The sequence below is a fragment of the Macaca fascicularis genome, chromosome 5, assembly GCF_037993035.2.
Source record: "Macaca fascicularis isolate 582-1 chromosome 5, T2T-MFA8v1.1".
NCBI classification, from domain to species: domain Eukaryota; kingdom Metazoa; phylum Chordata; class Mammalia; order Primates; family Cercopithecidae; genus Macaca; species Macaca fascicularis.
Genome location: NC_088379.1, coordinates 76,875,000 through 76,892,039, shown reverse-complemented (window position 1 = coordinate 76,892,039; position 17,040 = coordinate 76,875,000). Strand labels below are relative to the sequence as shown.

The 17,040-nt window shown below is 39.4% G+C and overlaps 1 protein-coding gene and 1 pseudogene across 2 annotated transcripts in view; both read left to right on the top strand.

The window, feature by feature from the left end:
* Positions 1–17,040, top strand: part of POLR2B (RNA polymerase II subunit B) — a 49,713-nt gene that overhangs the window by 5,622 nt on the left and 27,051 nt on the right. The window contains exons 2-7 of one of the 2 annotated variants that reach the window (XM_005555207.4): positions 1,952–2,024; positions 6,343–6,493; positions 10,020–10,132; positions 10,258–10,477; positions 10,863–11,021; positions 15,300–15,464. In XM_005555207.4, coding sequence (XP_005555264.1) covers positions 1,952–2,024; positions 6,343–6,493; positions 10,020–10,132; positions 10,258–10,477; positions 10,863–11,021; positions 15,300–15,464 — 881 coding nt within the window. The remainder of the gene's footprint in view (positions 1–1,951; positions 2,025–6,342; positions 6,494–10,019; positions 10,133–10,257; positions 10,478–10,862; positions 11,022–15,299; positions 15,465–17,040) is intronic. The other variant, XM_005555208.4, reaches the window with a different exon arrangement.
* On the top strand, positions 9,691–9,784 carry LOC123573830 (small nucleolar RNA U13; annotated as a pseudogene).

The window sequence follows — 17,040 nt, the reverse complement described above, 5'->3', positions numbered from 1 at the left end:
TCTTTCATGGGTTCATTTTCCTTCATATGACTCTCAAAGTTGTTCCCAGATATCCTGCCTTCAGTCTTCCTTCTCTATGTACAATCTCATTTTTCTCCCACGCATTTGTTAATGATTCCAACTCTGTACTTTTTTTTTCAAATTTTAAAATGTTTATTTTATTGACACAGATACACATGTGTTATATGCCAATGTGTATCTATTGTGTGTTACATGTTGTCTATAATTTAGACTCTCCATTTGAGTTTATATTCGTATATATGTGCCTACTAGAAGTATTTGAAGGGATATGTGATCTGTAGATATCTCTAAAGCCGATCTCATTACCTCTCCTTTTTCCACCATCTTACTTGCTTCTCTGGTATGGCAGTGATACTAACTTTTAATCTCTCATCAAAGCTGGAAATCTCTGAGCTATTATAGATAACTTTGTCTTTCTTACCCTTCCCCCAGGTATAGGGATTAATAATTCCAGTCCATTTAATAAGGGTTCATTAAAAATTTATTTTGTATATGTATCAAATTTTGAACCCAAAGTTTTACAGGCTATGTATGTGTACATTAGAATAAAAACCAAAAATACAGCACACTTATTCTTTCACATAAGATGATGGGATTAATATTAGAGGACCAGTGCATACTGATTTTTTTGAATGCATATTTAAATTACTGTTGCATAACTACCCGAAAATTTAGCTACTTAAAAAATTATTTTGTTATGTTCATGGATACTGTGGGTCAGGAATTTGGACAGGACTTGCCTGCCTTCCACCGTGACTCTGGTTCATTTGGGAAGACATTAAGGCCGAGTGTTGACAGCGGGGTGAGAGATGATCTGTAGTGTTGACTCTCATGTCTGACATGAGACGTAGCTTGGGAGGACTCAAGGACTAAAACTGCTAATGGAGCATCTGTAAGTGACCTCTCCTTATGGTTTGGGCTTTCTCAGAATGTAGCAGCCTCAGAATAGTGTATGACTTAAAAAAAAAAATTTTTTTTTTTTAAATTTAAATTTTTGAGACAGAGACTCTCTCTGTTGCCCAGGCTGGAGTGCAGTGGTGCAGTCTCAGCTCACTGCAACCTCTATCTCCTGGGTTCAAGCAATTCTCTTGCCTCAGCCTGCTGAGTGGCTGGGATTACAGGCATGTGCCACCATGCCCGGCTAATTTTTGTATTTTTTAGTAGAAACGGAGTTTTGCCATATTGGCCTGGCTGGTCTCGAACTCCTGACCTCAGGTGATCCACCCACCTTGGCCTCCCAAAGTGCTAGGATTATTATAGGCCTGAGCCATCACTACTTTTTAATGACAGCTTAGGGCTCCAGAAAGTGTTTTAGCAAACATGACAGAAACTTCATTGCCTTTTCTGACCTGGCTTCTGAAGTCATGCAGCATTGCTTCAGCGGCATTCTCTTAAGTTACAGGAGAGTCAGAATCTACCTGATTCAAGGAGAAAGTGCATAGACCACTATATCTTATGATGGGAGTGTCAAGATCACATTATAGAAGGCCATGTGGGATGGGAGATAGGCTAGTGGCCATCTTTGGAAAATGTAATCTTTCATACCTGTACATGTATGAAATGTTGCTGTAATAGATCGCCCCACCTCAGGGTATTGCCCAGCTGTTGGAATCCTTCCATGGCTCTGCCCCCTCATTCTGTCTCTTACTCTAGTCTCTGAAAATCTTACTGATCAATAAAATGGGAAACTTAAAATTCATACAACTTACATTACAACTCTCTAATAAACCTCTTCGTATATTGGAAGAATACCTGTGTGACATAGACATAAATTATTTTATTAATGTAATTGAAATTTTAGAGAACCTGGGGTGAAAGCATTACTTATTCAGCAGAAAGTAAATATGTTTCTGCTACTTAAAGTTACAGGAGCAAGATGTTAACTAAGTGGCATCTCATTGCAAATGAGTACAATATTTTGTTTTTACAGATATGCAATATGATGAGGATGATGATGAAATCACCCCGGATTTGTGGCAAGAAGCATGCTGGATTGTAATTAGGTAACTTTGGACCAAACTGAATTAGCTTGAAAAGGCACTGTAGATTTCCTGCTTAGTCTTCTTGATAAATAGCTGTTCTATATAAATGTGCTACGTGACAGTAGTTACTTTATTTATATATTTAACATTTTAAGTAATTCAGACCTAAAAATTAACACAAAGAATTCATTTAATCACTTCACCCAGATTCCGAAAATGTTACCCCATACTACATTTCTTTGTCTTTTCTTCTTTTGGTACATATTTTTTTTCTGAAACATGTGAGAATAACTTGCAGATCACTTGATCCTGGGAGGTTGAGGCTACAGTGAGCCAAGATCGCACTGCCGTACTCCAGCCTTGATGACAGAGTGAGACCCTGTTTCCAAAAAACAAAAAAAAGAGTAACTTGCAGACATAAGGACATTCTTTTACATCATCACAATTATGGTGATCTTATTTAATCTGTAGACCCTACCCACATTTTGCCAGTTGTTCCACTCATGTTTATAGCAAAATAAAAATTTTTCTGACCCTGGATCCAGCCTAGGATCACATACTGGATTTAGTTGTCATGGCATATTCTTCCATTTCCTTTAATCTGGAACAGTTCCTCAGTGTGTCTGTTCTTTTTTTTGTACCTTGACATTTTTGAAGAATACATGCCAGTTACTTTTTAGGATGCCTTTCAGTTAGGTTTGTCTAATAGTTCTCATAATTGGATTCAGATGCTTACTTTTGGCAGAAGTGACATAGTCTCAGTGCATCATATCAGGAGGCACGTTTGTTTCGTTACTAGTAATGTTAATCTGATTGCTTGGTTTTCTCATTATTTTAAATAGACAAAGTTAAAATTGGTTTTTAACTTTGTTAAAAACAAATTTGTTAAAATTCACTGCAAATTCCTATCCAATTCTAAGTGTAACTAAATGTGATAAAATTCTGAGAAGCCTTGTATAGGTAAGAAAAGTAACTTATAAGTGATAAAGTAACATCCTGTTATGTTAGGATGTTAAAGGCTTATAACTCTTCTCTCATCCCCTGACCGCTGCTTTATATACAACAACATGACGATGGATGCCTCTCTGAGCCCCATCAGCTCCAAGGTGCATGACCCCTTGGTCAACATTCTCTCTTTTCAAAGAACACATGCTTCCGACATTCTGCCAGTTGTATTTGGAGTCTAACTGAATACCTTTCTTGAATGTTGTTTTGTTAGAAAGATATTGTTTTGCCTGTAATCCCAGCACTTTGGGATGCTGAGGCAGGCAGGTCACTTAAGGTCAGGAGTTGGAACCAGCCTAGCCAACATGGTGAAGCTCTGTCTTTACTAAAAAATAAAAAAATTAGATGAGTGTAGTGGTGCACGCCTGTAATCCCAACTACTTGGGAGGCTGAGGCAGGAGAATCACCTGAACCTGGGAGGCAGAGTTTGCAGTTAGGTGACATGACGTCACTACACTCCAGCCTGGACGGCAGAGCGAGACTCCGTCTCAAAAAACAAAAAAGATATGAGTCAGTGTGTTTGTCCAGAATCTTACAAAAGAAAGTATTGAAAGCTAGGTGCTGTGGTGTGTGCCTGTATAGTCCCAGCTACCTGGGAGGCTGAGGCAGAAGGATCACTTGAGCTCACGAGTTTGAGTGTTGCCTGGGTAACATAGTGAGACCTTGTCTCTAAAAATAAATAATAATAAAAAAAATTGAGTTTTTGGGATATAAGTATATATTTTTCCATAAGGAGTGGGGGTGAGAATGGGAGCTCTGTTTCTGGTGGCAGGGTTTGGAGAAGGGGCAGGGGCAGCAGTTGCCACGTTTGGTTGCAGAGGTGGCAAGAAGCCCGTGAAACAGCCGAAGAAGCAGGCCAAGGAGATGGATGAGGAAGACACAGCTTTCCAGCAGAAGCAAAAAGAGGAGCAGAAAAAGCTTTAAAATTGAAGGCTGTGGGGAAAGGGCCCCTGGCCACAGGTGGAATTAAGACATTTGGCAAAAAGGCTTGACGAGGTGGCTCACGCCTGCCCGTAATCCCAACACTTTGGGAGGCTGAGGCGGGTGGATCACTTGAGCTCAGGAGTTTGAGACCAGCCTGTGCAACATAGCCAAACCCTATCTCTCTCTCTCTCTCTCTCTCTCTTTTTTTTTTTTTAAAACAAAGAATAAAAGAAATCTGCCAAAAAGTCAGCTTTTCTTTGTGCCTGAGGTGATGGTAACCTTTGACTCCATTTGTATTTAAACATCTGTATTTTCTGCCGTACTATCTTTTGCCACCTATAGCTAGAATGAAGCATTGTCTTGGAGCCTTTTATAAATACAAAAAATAAAACAAATTGGCTGTAGAAGACAAAACTTTATTGAGACAGTTACATCTTCTGTGATGTTTGGGTGTTAAACACCAAGAGGTACAGGTAGATGTTCTGTGGAGTGTGCCTATATTCTACATTCTTCTAGTAGAAAAAATATTTTATCTTAGAAGAAGAAGTTGTTTTCAACATATGTGGTAGATTGCTCAAGGATAAAGTACTCTATTGTGAACTGTCATAGCATTTATCATTTGTTACAAAATAAGTTATTTGATTTTTAAGTTTAAATTGACTGTAGATACTTTGGTTATTGAGAAATGAATTTTGATTTTTTTTTTACTTTTCAATATCAAGTGATCTTTACCTAGCAATGTGAATGTGATATTAGTTAATATCACAAGTAACTGTATACGATGACTTCAGGTAAAATAAGCACTAGAGTAGATATAAATATGAAATATTTATATAGTTTAGATGTTTAAGCACCAATCTAATGATTTTGGGGAAAGTAGGTATAGTTCAGCTTCCTGGGGTAATGAAACTTATCTATAGTTTAGAAGCTATTTCCTCTTAAATTGCCTATAAAAAACCATTGCTATTTATATTACAGGCAATACCATGTTTTTCTTACACATCAATGACTAATCCACATGGTTTTGAGAAATTTCTTTCCTAATATGTGACAGTCTCTACTGAAATAAATTGCCTCAACTATTATTTAGTTCATACCTTACACATGTATGGTTGTCTGCTGTGTTTTCTACCATAGAACCTAACTTCTAATAGTGGTGGCCATACTTGACTGGATCAGGGTGGGCCCGATTTGTTGGCCTGTCACTGATGTGTGAGGTGACCTGATGAAGCCAAAATGGGAGGCTGATGATTAGTTGGACTCTGCATATTGTCTCAGAAAATTGATGTGAAGATGGGGGAGTCAGTAGTTGGGGAGCAGAAGCTAAGAAAGTCTCACAGATACAAGATGACAGAGGTCACAAGATACAGGAGTGGAGATGGGGAGGTGTGGTGGGGCACTTCCTACTGCTGAGGGGTGATGGGATAATCTTGAGGGTTGTGCTAGATCCTCCAGCCTCTGTGAAGCCCAGCTTTGTGGCTATTCCTGGATGGTAATAGGGAGTGATCTGTTGAGATCCTCTTGCACTTGTATCTACTTGTATCTTTATGTCTTTCCACACCCCTCACCTGAAAAGTATCTGTTCCTTATAAAAATAATGTCTACTCTTTAGATTATAGATCTCTCAGCCATGCTACATTTTTATCACCAGTCTTTTGCTGAGTATTTTTATGTAAAGACTTACTCTTCTTATCCCACCTTTAACAATTCAAAATAGAACTAATGATTGGTAACCTAAAGTTGGTATTCTCACGCATTATTTTAGTCATTGATATCACTACCCCCCCTCCTATTCAAATCAAAGTTCTTATTATCTTTGGCTATTGATTTTTCTTTAGTTTTATCTCCTGACTCATTTTTCAAGAAATATTTCAAAGAGGTAGAATAAAATTTGTCCATAGAGGACATACAGTTTTTTTTTTCTTTGAGATGGGGTCTCGCTGTCTCCCAGGCTAGAGTGTAATGATGCCATCATGACTCAATGCAGCCTCAAACTCTGGGCTCACATGATCCCCCTACCTCAGCCTCTTGAGTATGTGGGCCTGTAGGCACATGCCACCATACCTGGCTAATTTTTTTATTTGTAGAAATGAGGTCTCATTACGTTGCCCAGGCTGAACTCAAGCAATGCTCCTGCCTTGGCCTTCCAGGAGCTGGGATCCTTATAGTTCTTATATCGTGCTTTAAGTATTTTACCCACAAATATAAGCTGCTTTTCCCCAAATAATAAGTTCTACAAAGAAAATATGCCTGGTTTCATCCTTTTTAAGATAGATCACAGTATCTTGTTTAGTGGTTGACATATAATGGTTGGTATTTAATGACTGTTGAATTGATTATAATGAAAATGGGGAATTATGCTAGAAATTATCACTGAGTTGCAACTGACTGAACTCAAATATTTTCCCAGTTCCTATTTTGACGAGAAAGGCTTGGTCAGACAACAGCTGGATTCTTTTGATGAGTTTATTCAGATGTCTGTTCAAAGAATTGTGGAAGACGCTCCTCCTATAGACCTACAAGCTGAAGCTCAGCATGCTAGTGGAGAAGTTGAAGAACCGGTAAGATGGTTAGTTCTAATAGTTACACCAGTACAAGAAGAGTATTGGTTTGAAATTTCAGCCCTTCTGTTAACTGACTTAAAGGTTAAAAAAAGTCAGTTGGAGCTTTTAGCAAAGTACTTATAGCACCGTCAGTCACTTTCTGATTTATTCTCTCTAATGAGGAGGTGTATTTTTTTTTTCAAGTAATCCCATCCTTATTCACATAGTAGGTATTGAATAGTTGGGAAGAGAGGACTCTGAAATATGAACAAATAAGAGAAGTGAGCCAGAGATAGTCACGTTGCTTTAGATAGATAACCCTACTTTTTTCTCTCACATTATAAAAATGATAAAAAATGTTTGAAGGAATTTTCGTCTGATTTTATATATTGCATGAAGTACACTATTATAACCATATGAGGTAAGAAAGGTAAATCACCCAAACATATCAGCTATCTTTATTAAGCTTCTTACAGCTTTTGCTCACATATATGCATGTTTTTTAGCATTGTTAAAATCATACCAAGGGTATAATTTTATAATTTGGTTTTATATGAGTGATTATAAATAAATATGTAGTCCAAAATAATGACTGTCCTAGTTTTAGAGAAGTTGAGAGGCAGTTGTTGGAACATATTGAGCTTTGAGAGACAGGGAAAACTGAAAAACAAAGTGAGGTAGGGAAAGCCCCCCAAAAAGAGTTAGACACAGGGAGAGTCCATTGTTTCTAGCCTGATCAGTTTCTCTTCTGTGTAGCTGATCTCCTAAGGGCTGGTCTGTTATTTCCATTTTAGTTGGACATGCTGTACGGAATTTTGCTATTAAGAACGAAAGCGATTGGCTCTTCTAGGGCTCTACTGGAAAGGGGGACATTAAGTTTCTTTTTTATTCTTGGGTCATATTTTCTTTTTTACAGGGATGACAGGCGCCCACCACCATGCTTGGCTAATTTTTTTGTATTTTTAGTAGAGACAGGGTTTCACATGTTGGCCAGGCTGATCTCCAACTCCTGACCTCAAGTGATCCACCCCCTTCAGCCTCCCAGAGTGCTGGGATTACAGGCATGAGCCACTGCACTTGGCTTGTTGGGTCATTTTTTCTTCATGATCTTTGTATAACAAGCGAAATAACAATAGAACGTAGCAAATTCAATGTGCCAGTAATGGAAGTACTAAAGGAGGAGGAGATCTCTGAGGCTTAGTTATCAGAGCTTAGTAGAAAAGATGGAAGAGACTTAAATTTACTGCGAATAACAGATAGGAGTTCTCTTAGAAGAGAAAAGGTGCTTAGTCATTTCAGCAAGGAAATATTTGGCGTCGCCGGCGTGGTGGCTCATACCTAGAATTTCAGCTCTTTGGGAGGCCGAGGCGGGCAGATCACCCGAGGTCGGCAGATGACCCGAGGTCAGGAGTTTGAGACCAGCCTGGCCAATATGGTGAAACCCGCTTTCTACTAATAAAGTACAAAAATTAGCCAGGCGTGGTGGTCGGCACCTGTAGTCCCAGCTACTCGGGAGGCTGAGACAGGAGAATTGCTTGAACGTGGGAGACGGAGGTTGCAGCGAGCTGAGATCGCAGCCACTGCACTCCAGCTTGGGTGACAGGGCGAGACGCTGTCTCAAAAAAAAAAAAAAAAAAAAGAAAGAAAGAAAAAAAAAGAAAATACCTGGTATATTTAGGCTGGGGATGGGATGGGGACCACAATGATCAGTATGTGATTTTGGCTTATCTATTTTTTTTTTTTTTTTTGAGGCGGAGTCTGGCCGTATTGCCCAGACTAGAGTGCAGTGGCGCGATCTTGGCTCACTGCAAGCTCCGCCTTACGGGTTCACGCCATTCTCCTGCCTCAACTTTCCGAGTAGCTGGGACTACAGGCGCCTGCCACCACGCCCGGCTAATTTTTTTGTATTTTTAGTAGAGACAGGGTTTCGCGGTGTTAGCCAGGATGGTCTCGATCTCCCGACCTCATGATCTGCCTGCCTCCGCCTCCCAAAGTGCTGGAATTACAGGGCTTATCCATTTTTACTAGGCATTAGGAAGATAAGATGGAACCCGGTTGTCGAAAGCTTTGAATGTCATTGGATGTTATGAGGAATTACTGAGAGACTGTCAAAGAATATACATAAAGCATTATTTTAGAAAAGTTACTTTCGAAAGCGATGCTTACTTGGAATAGAAAGAGGCTAGAGGAGGCCTGGTGCAGTGGCTCACGCCTGTAATCCCAGCACTTTGGGAGGCCTAGGCAGGAAGATCTCTTGAGGCCAGGAGTTCGAGACCGTCCTGGCCAGCATGGTGAAACCCCATCTCTACCAAAAAAATACAAAAATTAACTGGGTCTGGTGGCGCGCGCCTGTAGTCCCAGCTACTCGGGAGGCTGAGGCAGGGGAATCACTTGAACCCAGGAGGCGGAGGCTGCAGTGACCCTAGATCACACCACTGCACTCCAGCCTGGGTGACAGAGTGAGACCCTATCTCAAACAAAACAAAAGAGGCTGGAGGAGATAAAAATCAGAATAGCCTATGATTAAGATAGTAATGACCTAGACTAGATGATGGCACAGATAAGGAGTAGAGGGTTGGCTTCCCTTTGGTTCATTATCACCACCGCTCTCTTTGCCCTTTGTCTACCCCAGCTTGGGAGACTTGAGTATCAATAATTAATCATTAGTAAAACATCTGCTCAGTTCTATTTTCTTCTCTGAGACTTGATTTAGAGAAAAGTACACTATCCATTTATCTGTAGAAAGTTGTCCTCATGGATCTTGTTTTATTAGGCAGCAAGTGAATGTTTAATTGAAAAATTTCTTTTTTTGCTATGGACTAAGCTATATTCCAGCCGGGGTTGGAAGTTCTCAGCCCTTTATATAGAATGTTTAGGATATTTTTTGTGTTTTTTAAAATAAAATTTTTTTCTTTTGTTTACTTGTTTGACAGATTAATTTGTATGTTTAATTGAAGAGTTAGGTTTATTTTTAAAAATGTTCTATTGATTAGATTAGAGCACAGTTCTAGTTGTCTGGATTTGCTATCTTTGTTCTCTGGTCACTTTGTATTTTTGATGACGCTTACCAAGGAGAGGGCACAAGAAACTATGTAGATCATTAATGTAAATCCATTTTAACTGATATAAACTCAGCACATGATGTGTACAGTCTTTGTTTACTTTTAGTATATTAAGTCTCTTTTTGTCTTCTGCCTTAAGAAAGCAATTAGCAGATCCTTTTGTAGTTGATAAGTGTGATGATTAGGTGTGAGATGTGCCTTCCTTAAACCTTGTTACAAACCTTGTTAGCACATTACCTGTCTAATGTGAAAATAAATTTTTAAGAAAAGAGGAAAAAAGAGAAAGTGATATGGTTTAAAACTTGACATCTGTGCGGTATGGATATTGACTTTGAGAAGTCCCCATTTCAGTAAAACGGATTAATTTTGCCAGTTTGTAGAGCTGCTTCTACTTAAAATGTTAATGTCAATTAAAATGGAATCATTAAAACTTTTATGGAAAAAATTACTTACTCTTTTCATGTTTTTTTGTTTAATTTCAGCCAAGATATTTGCTGAAGTTTGAACAAATTTATCTTTCCAAGCCTACCCACTGGGAAAGAGATGGTGCTCCTTCACCAATGATGCCCAATGAAGCTAGATTAAGAAATCTCACGTAAGAAAAAAGTTTTCCTTGTCAGCAGCAGATACTGAAATAGAATTCTGAAAATGTAATTTTAACCACTTGAGGGTTTAACAGATAACCTATTGCTTAAGTGTGATCTACTTTTATCTTCAAAGGTATTCTGCTCCGCTTTATGTTGATATAACAAAAACAGTCATTAAAGAAGGTGAAGAACAACTTCAGACTCAGCATCAGAAAACTTTTATAGGAAAAATTCCAATTATGTTGCGGTCAACTTACTGCCTTTTGAATGGCTTGACAGATCGTGATCTTTGTGAGTTAAATGAATGCCCTTTGGATCCTGGTGGCTATTTCATTATTAATGGATCAGAAAAGGTATAGTAACATTATTTTAAAAAATGACAAAATCGTAGTTAAAATTTAGTTTAAAGTTGAAATAAAAAAAAAAAAAAAAGATTTTCATGCAGGATAACCTGGCAGTGACAGTTGGCTTATTTAGGGTATGACAGCTAAACTTATATAAAGCAAAACTTTATTTAGTTGTATATAATATGCACTGGAAATTTGGTCAGTTTCAGTCGGTTTTGGAGCTTATGTATTTCTATGAAGTGTTTATGCAAAATGGAGTTTTTAAAGTTGAAGAATTAAATATTTCAGTGAGCCTATATGATCAGATTAAATTAAGATGCAGATTTTACTCTCTTTTCTCTTCAGTGACCTTTTGGATTTTATGGCTATAACCTTCTTATTGTCCAAATAGGTTCTGATTGCCCAAGAGAAAATGGCAACAAACACAGTTTATGTGTTTGCCAAAAAGGACTCTAAATATGCCTACACAGGAGAGTGTAGGTCATGTCTGGAGAATTCTTCGCGACCCACCAGTACTATATGGGTTAGCATGCTGGCAAGAGGAGGACAGGTATGGACTGGATATGATGTTATTTGGGTTTATTCCTTTGTGCCTTGTTTTAAAATTCACTAGACTGCATTCTCGGTCCAAAAAAGCTTTTCTGGAGCAATATTGTTGTTATGTATTGTATCGTTTACCTATCGCTGTGTGACAAATTACTCTTCCAGCAACATTTATCATCTCACGGCTTCTGTGAGTCAGGAATCTGGGTGCTGCTTAGCTGAGTCTTTTGGCCAAGCATCTCTCACAAGGCTGCAATCAGATGTTTCCCTGGGCTGCCGTCATCTCAAGAGCCATTCACATGGTTGTCTGCAGGATTTAGTTCTTGATTGACTATTGGACTGAGTCTCAGGTTTTTGCGCGCTGTCGGCTGGAAGCCTTTCTTAGTTCCTTGCCATGTGGACCTCTGCATATAGCAGCTGACAGCAGCAGAGCAGCTTGCTTCTTTAGAGAGAGTAAGCAAAAAGAGCTATAGAGAGAGAGAGAACGAGCAAGGTAGAAAGCAGTCTTTTATAACTTTAAAGTTGTAGCAACATTCTGTCATTTTTGCCATGTTCTTTTTGTTAGTTGCAAGTCAGTATGTCCAGCTCACACTGAGGAGGATATTACAAGGGCAATAGTAGGAGGCAGGAATCATTGGGTACCAGCTTAGAAGTTGCAGACCACTGGTATAGTTATAAGCATAGGTTGCTTATAATAATGGAATCTAGTAGTAGCTAGCAGTTCTTAAATATTTGCTGTATGCCAATTCTCTTACTCAGATTGCTTGATTTAATCTTTACAGCTATCTTGGAAAACCTCTATTTCAGTTCGTGTGTGTGTGTGTGTGTGTATGTGTATGTATGTGTATATGTATACGTATACATATCTGTTTTCTTTTTTCTTTGAGACAGTCTTGCCCTGTCGCCAGGCTGCAGTACAGTGACATGAGCTTAGCTCACTGCAACCTACGCCTCCCTAGTTCAAGTCATTCCCCTGCCTCAGCCTCCTGAGTAGCTGTGACTACAGGCGCACACCACCACACCCGGCTAATTTTTCGTGTTTTTTAGAAGAGAGAGGGTTTCACCATGTTGGTTCAGGATGGTCTCGATCTCCTGACCTTGTGATCTGCCCTCCTTGGCCTCCCAAAGTCCTGGGATTACAAGCATGAGCTACCGTGCCTGGCCAGGAGTTTTAAATAATTAAAATGGTTTTTATTTGTGAATGGTTTTTGGTAACTGGTGTTTCCATTTGTTTTTTGTAATTTTTTTAAAAAGCTTTATTTTCAATTTAATTTAATAATTATGCATGTGTGGGATGCAGTGTGATGTTTTGATACATGTATACAATGTATAATGATACTAGGGTACTTAATGAAATTAGGGTACTTAGCATGTTTTTAATAATATTTTATTTGTAAAAAATAAAATTTGTAAGGTAAGCATTCTTCCCCTGTGCACAACATTGCTGGGTATTGTAAGAGATCATCAAAACACACAATCCTTATTGAGAAGGTGGCCAGGTGTGGTGGCTCATGCCTGTAATCCCAGCACTTTGGGAGGCTGAGGTGGGTGGATTGCTTGAGCCCGGGATGTGAGACCAGCTTGGGCAACATGGCAAAACACTTTCTCTAGCAAAACAACAACAAAAACCCCAAAATTAGCTGGATGTGGTGGCAGGCGCCTGTAGTCCCAGTTATTCAAGAAGCTGAGGTGGGAAGATAGCTTGAGTGCTGAGGTTGCAGTGAGCCCAGATTGGCGCCACTGCACTCCAGCATGGGTGACAGAGCCAGACCCTGTCTCAAAAAAAAAAAAAAAAAAAAAGAAAAAACAGAAAGTAATGGTTTTTTGGGAATACAAGCTTTAGGCATTAAATGATAGTAACACAGTGCAGAGGCCAAATGACACCTATTACATATATTAGTTTTATAGAAATTTGGAGGAGAATGAGATACTAGTATGGTGTGGTCCATGCAACGTTTTTTTTTTTTTGTTTGTTTGTTTTGAGACAGAGTCTCACTCTGTTGCCTAGGCTGGAGTGCAGTGGCACGATCTTGGCTCAGTGCAACCTCCACCTCCTGGCTCAAGTGATTCTCGTGCCTCAGCCTCCCAAGTAGTTAGATTATAGGCCTGTCCCACCACACCTGGCTAATTTTTGTATTTTTAGTAGAGACAGGGTTTCACTATGTTGCTTAGGTTGGTCTCGAACTCCTGAGCTCAAGTGACGCGCCTGTCTTGGCCTTCCAAAGTGCTGGCATGAGCCACTGCCCCTGACCTGTTCATGAAACTTAATAGAGAAGAGTGGACTTGACTTACACTTTGAAAGATGGTGTGGAGTTATATAAGCAGAGAGAAACTGGAAGGACTTTCTTATTAGAGGAGAGTGGGGATGAGTGTTTGGAGAATCACTGGAAGATAACTCTGATTGAGCTGAATGGAGTATGTTGAATAGTGAATGACAAGTAGGTGATTAGGGTGGATCTGGATTAGTGGATCTTAACTAAAGGTTCACATCAATAACCTACGACTCTTCCAAGTTCAATGGTGGGAATGGGGCTGGAATGGGGCCCAGGTACAAGTATTTGAAAGAGGTCCCCAGGTGATTGTGATGTGCATTCTTTGTTGAGAGGCATCGGCCTGGATGATGGAGGGCCAAGACACAAACAGTATATTAGGGAGACTATCATGGCAACTCTGAACAAAATGAATTAATTGGAGGCAGAGAATGGAAAATGATCTGGATTTGATGGTGAGTTTGATAAGATAAAAGGATGAGTCAGTTAAGATACTATGGTTTGTATTCTGAGGTTCCAGGAGAGTGGTGAACTTTGAGTAATTGATTTAGGAGAGAATATAATAAGTTCAGTTTTAGATAAGATTTTTGGGGAGTGCATGTTGTAGACATTATGATTTTTTTCTTTAAAAAAAATTTTTTTTTTGGAGACCAAGTCTGGAGTGCAGTGGCTCGATCCCAGCTCACTGAAACCTCCGCCTCCCAGGTTCAAGCGATTCTCCTGCCTCAGCCTGCTGAGTAGCTGGGATTACAGGTGTGTGCCACCATGCCCAGCTAATTTTGTATATTTAGTAGAGACGGGGTTTCACCATGTTAGCCAGGCTGATCTCGAACTCCCAGCCTCTGGTGATCTGCCCGCCTTGGCCTTCCAAAGTGCTGGGATTACAGGTGTGAGCCACTGCACCCAGCCTGTGAGCCATCGTGCCCGGCCTAAAATTTTAAAAATATTTATAGAGATGAGGTCCCACTATGTTGCCCAGGCTGGTCTTGAAATGCTGGGCTCAGGCAATCCTCCCACCTTGGCCTCCCAAAGTGCCGGGATTACATGCATGAGCCACTATGCCCAGCTATATTATTTTTTAATGTTCTGCTTGTTCTGAAATAAGATCCATGATGAAACAAATAATAGACTAAATGGAATAATTGATGTCCACATAGAAACAACGAATTGGCAATTGGAGATATGGGGGCTGAGGGTACAGGAAAAAGATCAAGATGAAGATTTGGGTGTCATTTATGAAAAGCTGTTACTGAACATGCCCATAAGAGGAGTTCTGAAGGAGGCCTGAGGTGGGAGGAGGAAGATGACGGAAGTTATTAGAGGGATTATAATAATGTAGGGTTGTGAGGCCAAGGGAAGATAGAGTGAAATTGATATTGAAGCAAACAAATATGATTAAAACTGAGAAATCAGGTGTGTCATAGGTTAGTAACTTTTAATTGGTTTTTTAGGTGTGTACAATTAAAGAGGGAGAAATTGGAAAAAAGAAGCTGTGTGAAAGGGCTATTAGTTTTGAAACATTGAAACAAGGAAATGCCTCACAGACCAGCTCTGATTTAATGTTTATTTTTCATTGTGTGCTTAGCTTTTTTTCCATATTTGTCTATCCATATTGTCTCTTTTTTTACCTCTTATATATTTCTTTCTTCCACAGGTTTAATTTTTTTTGGAGGGGGGATAGGTTGGGGAGGGTGAGGAATCAGTATTCATATTTTTTTGCAGCCAGAAGTGATTTCCAAATACAGTATTGAGTAATTCTGAGAGAATCTTGGCAGGCAGATAGGAGAGAACGGAAGTTCTCCAGGTCTGTGACCAGCCTGTGTGTAAAAAAATTAGTACACTTGTTTCAGTGGTTTTGAAATGCATTCATAGCAGGTTCCTCACAGTATTGGGAGGCATACTTCTTTTGAAATATGCACAAAGAATACATATATATATTAAATAGTTCTCTTGATGTTTTTCTATTGCTGTGAGCTTTTGTGTATTCATGTTCTAATGATAGTTTATTTTTCTAGGGTGCAAAAAAGAGTGCTATTGGTCAGCGCATTGTGGCAACTCTACCATATATCAAGCAAGAAGTTCCCATCATTATTGTGTTCAGAGCATTAGGTTTTGTGTCTGACAGAGATATTTTAGAACATATTATTTATGATTTTGAAGATCCAGAGATGATGGAAATGGTAATGTGAAAGCAAAATGTATTCACAGAGCTTTATAAGAGATTTAGAGTTACTGATTGTTGCTAACCTTAAAATAGTAGAAAGCTGTTCTGAAGAGTAATTTAGCTGTCACAAATCTCATGCCATTTACTGTGTGGTAAAAGCTTTCAGCCCTGCCTGGGCCTCTTTTCTGACAGTTTGGTGTAAAATAGACATGAAAACCAGAGGCAGCTGGAGTTAATGACAACAGCAAGAAGAAACAGTGGTAAGGAAGCTTGCAGAAGCACACCAGCTTGGTGCAATTTAGTAAAAAGGGAAAATGAGTAGTTGATACCTGTTGTTTAACTTTTCATTTTGAAATAATTTCAGACTTACAGAAAAGTTACAAAAAGGCCAAGCATAATCCCAGCCTTTGGGAGGCCAAGGTGGGAGGATCACTTGAGTCCAGGAGTTCGAGACCAGCCTGGGCAACATAGGGAGACCTGTCTCTACAAAAAATACAAAAGGTTAACCTGTCATGGTGGCATGTACCTGTAGTCCCAGCTACTGGGGAGGCTGAGGTGGGAAGATTGCTTGAGCCCAGGAGGTGGAGGCTGCAGTGAGCCCTAATCATGCCTCCCCACTCCAGCCTGGGCAACAGGGTAAGACCTTGTCTCAAAATAAAAAATAAAAGTTGCAAGAATTATATAGAGAATTCTTATATGCTCTTCACTCAGATTCACCAGTTGTTACTTTTGTCACATTTGCTTTATCATTCATTCTTTCTATATATAACACATTTTTTTTTCTGGACCATTGGAGAGTAAGTTATAGGCAATAGCCTCTTACTTCTAAAGACTTCAGTGTATATTTCCTAATAATCAATACATTCACTTACATAATCATAGTATAATTATTTAAATGAGAAAATTTTACTTAGATACAGTACTGTTTTTGTTGTTGTTGTTGTTTGTTTTGTTTTTTTTGAGATGGAGTCTCAGTCTGTTGCCCAGCCTGGAGTGCAGTGGTGTGATCTTGGCTCACCACAACCTCCGCCTCCCGGATTCAAACGATTCTCCTGCCTCAGCCTCCCAAGTGACTGGGACTATAGGCATGCGCCACCACTCCCAGCTAATTTTTGTATTTTTAGTAGAGATGGGGTTTCACTGTGTTGGCCAGGCTGGTCTCAAACTCCTGACCTCAGGTGATCTGCCCACCTTGGCCTCCCAAAGTGATGGGATTACAACAATACTGGTAATGTACAGATCTTACTCAGATTTTTGTCAGTTGTCCTGATAATATTGAAAACTATTAAGTAATAAGATCTATACATTAATAGTATATAGTAATTTAAGTTCAGTATCTTATATAGTTCAGAGTCCAATTCAGAATCATATGTCACATTTTGATTGTGTGTCTTTTTAGTCTTTTATAATCCTTCCTTGGCCTTTTTTTTTTGGAGACAAGATCTTACTTTGTCGCCTAGGCTGGAGTGCATTGGTGTAATCTCAGCTCACTGCAACTTCCACCTCCCGGGTTCAAGCGATTCTCCTGCCTCAGCCTCCCAAGTAGTTGGGACTACAGGCACGTGCCACCATGCCTGGCTAATTTTTGTATT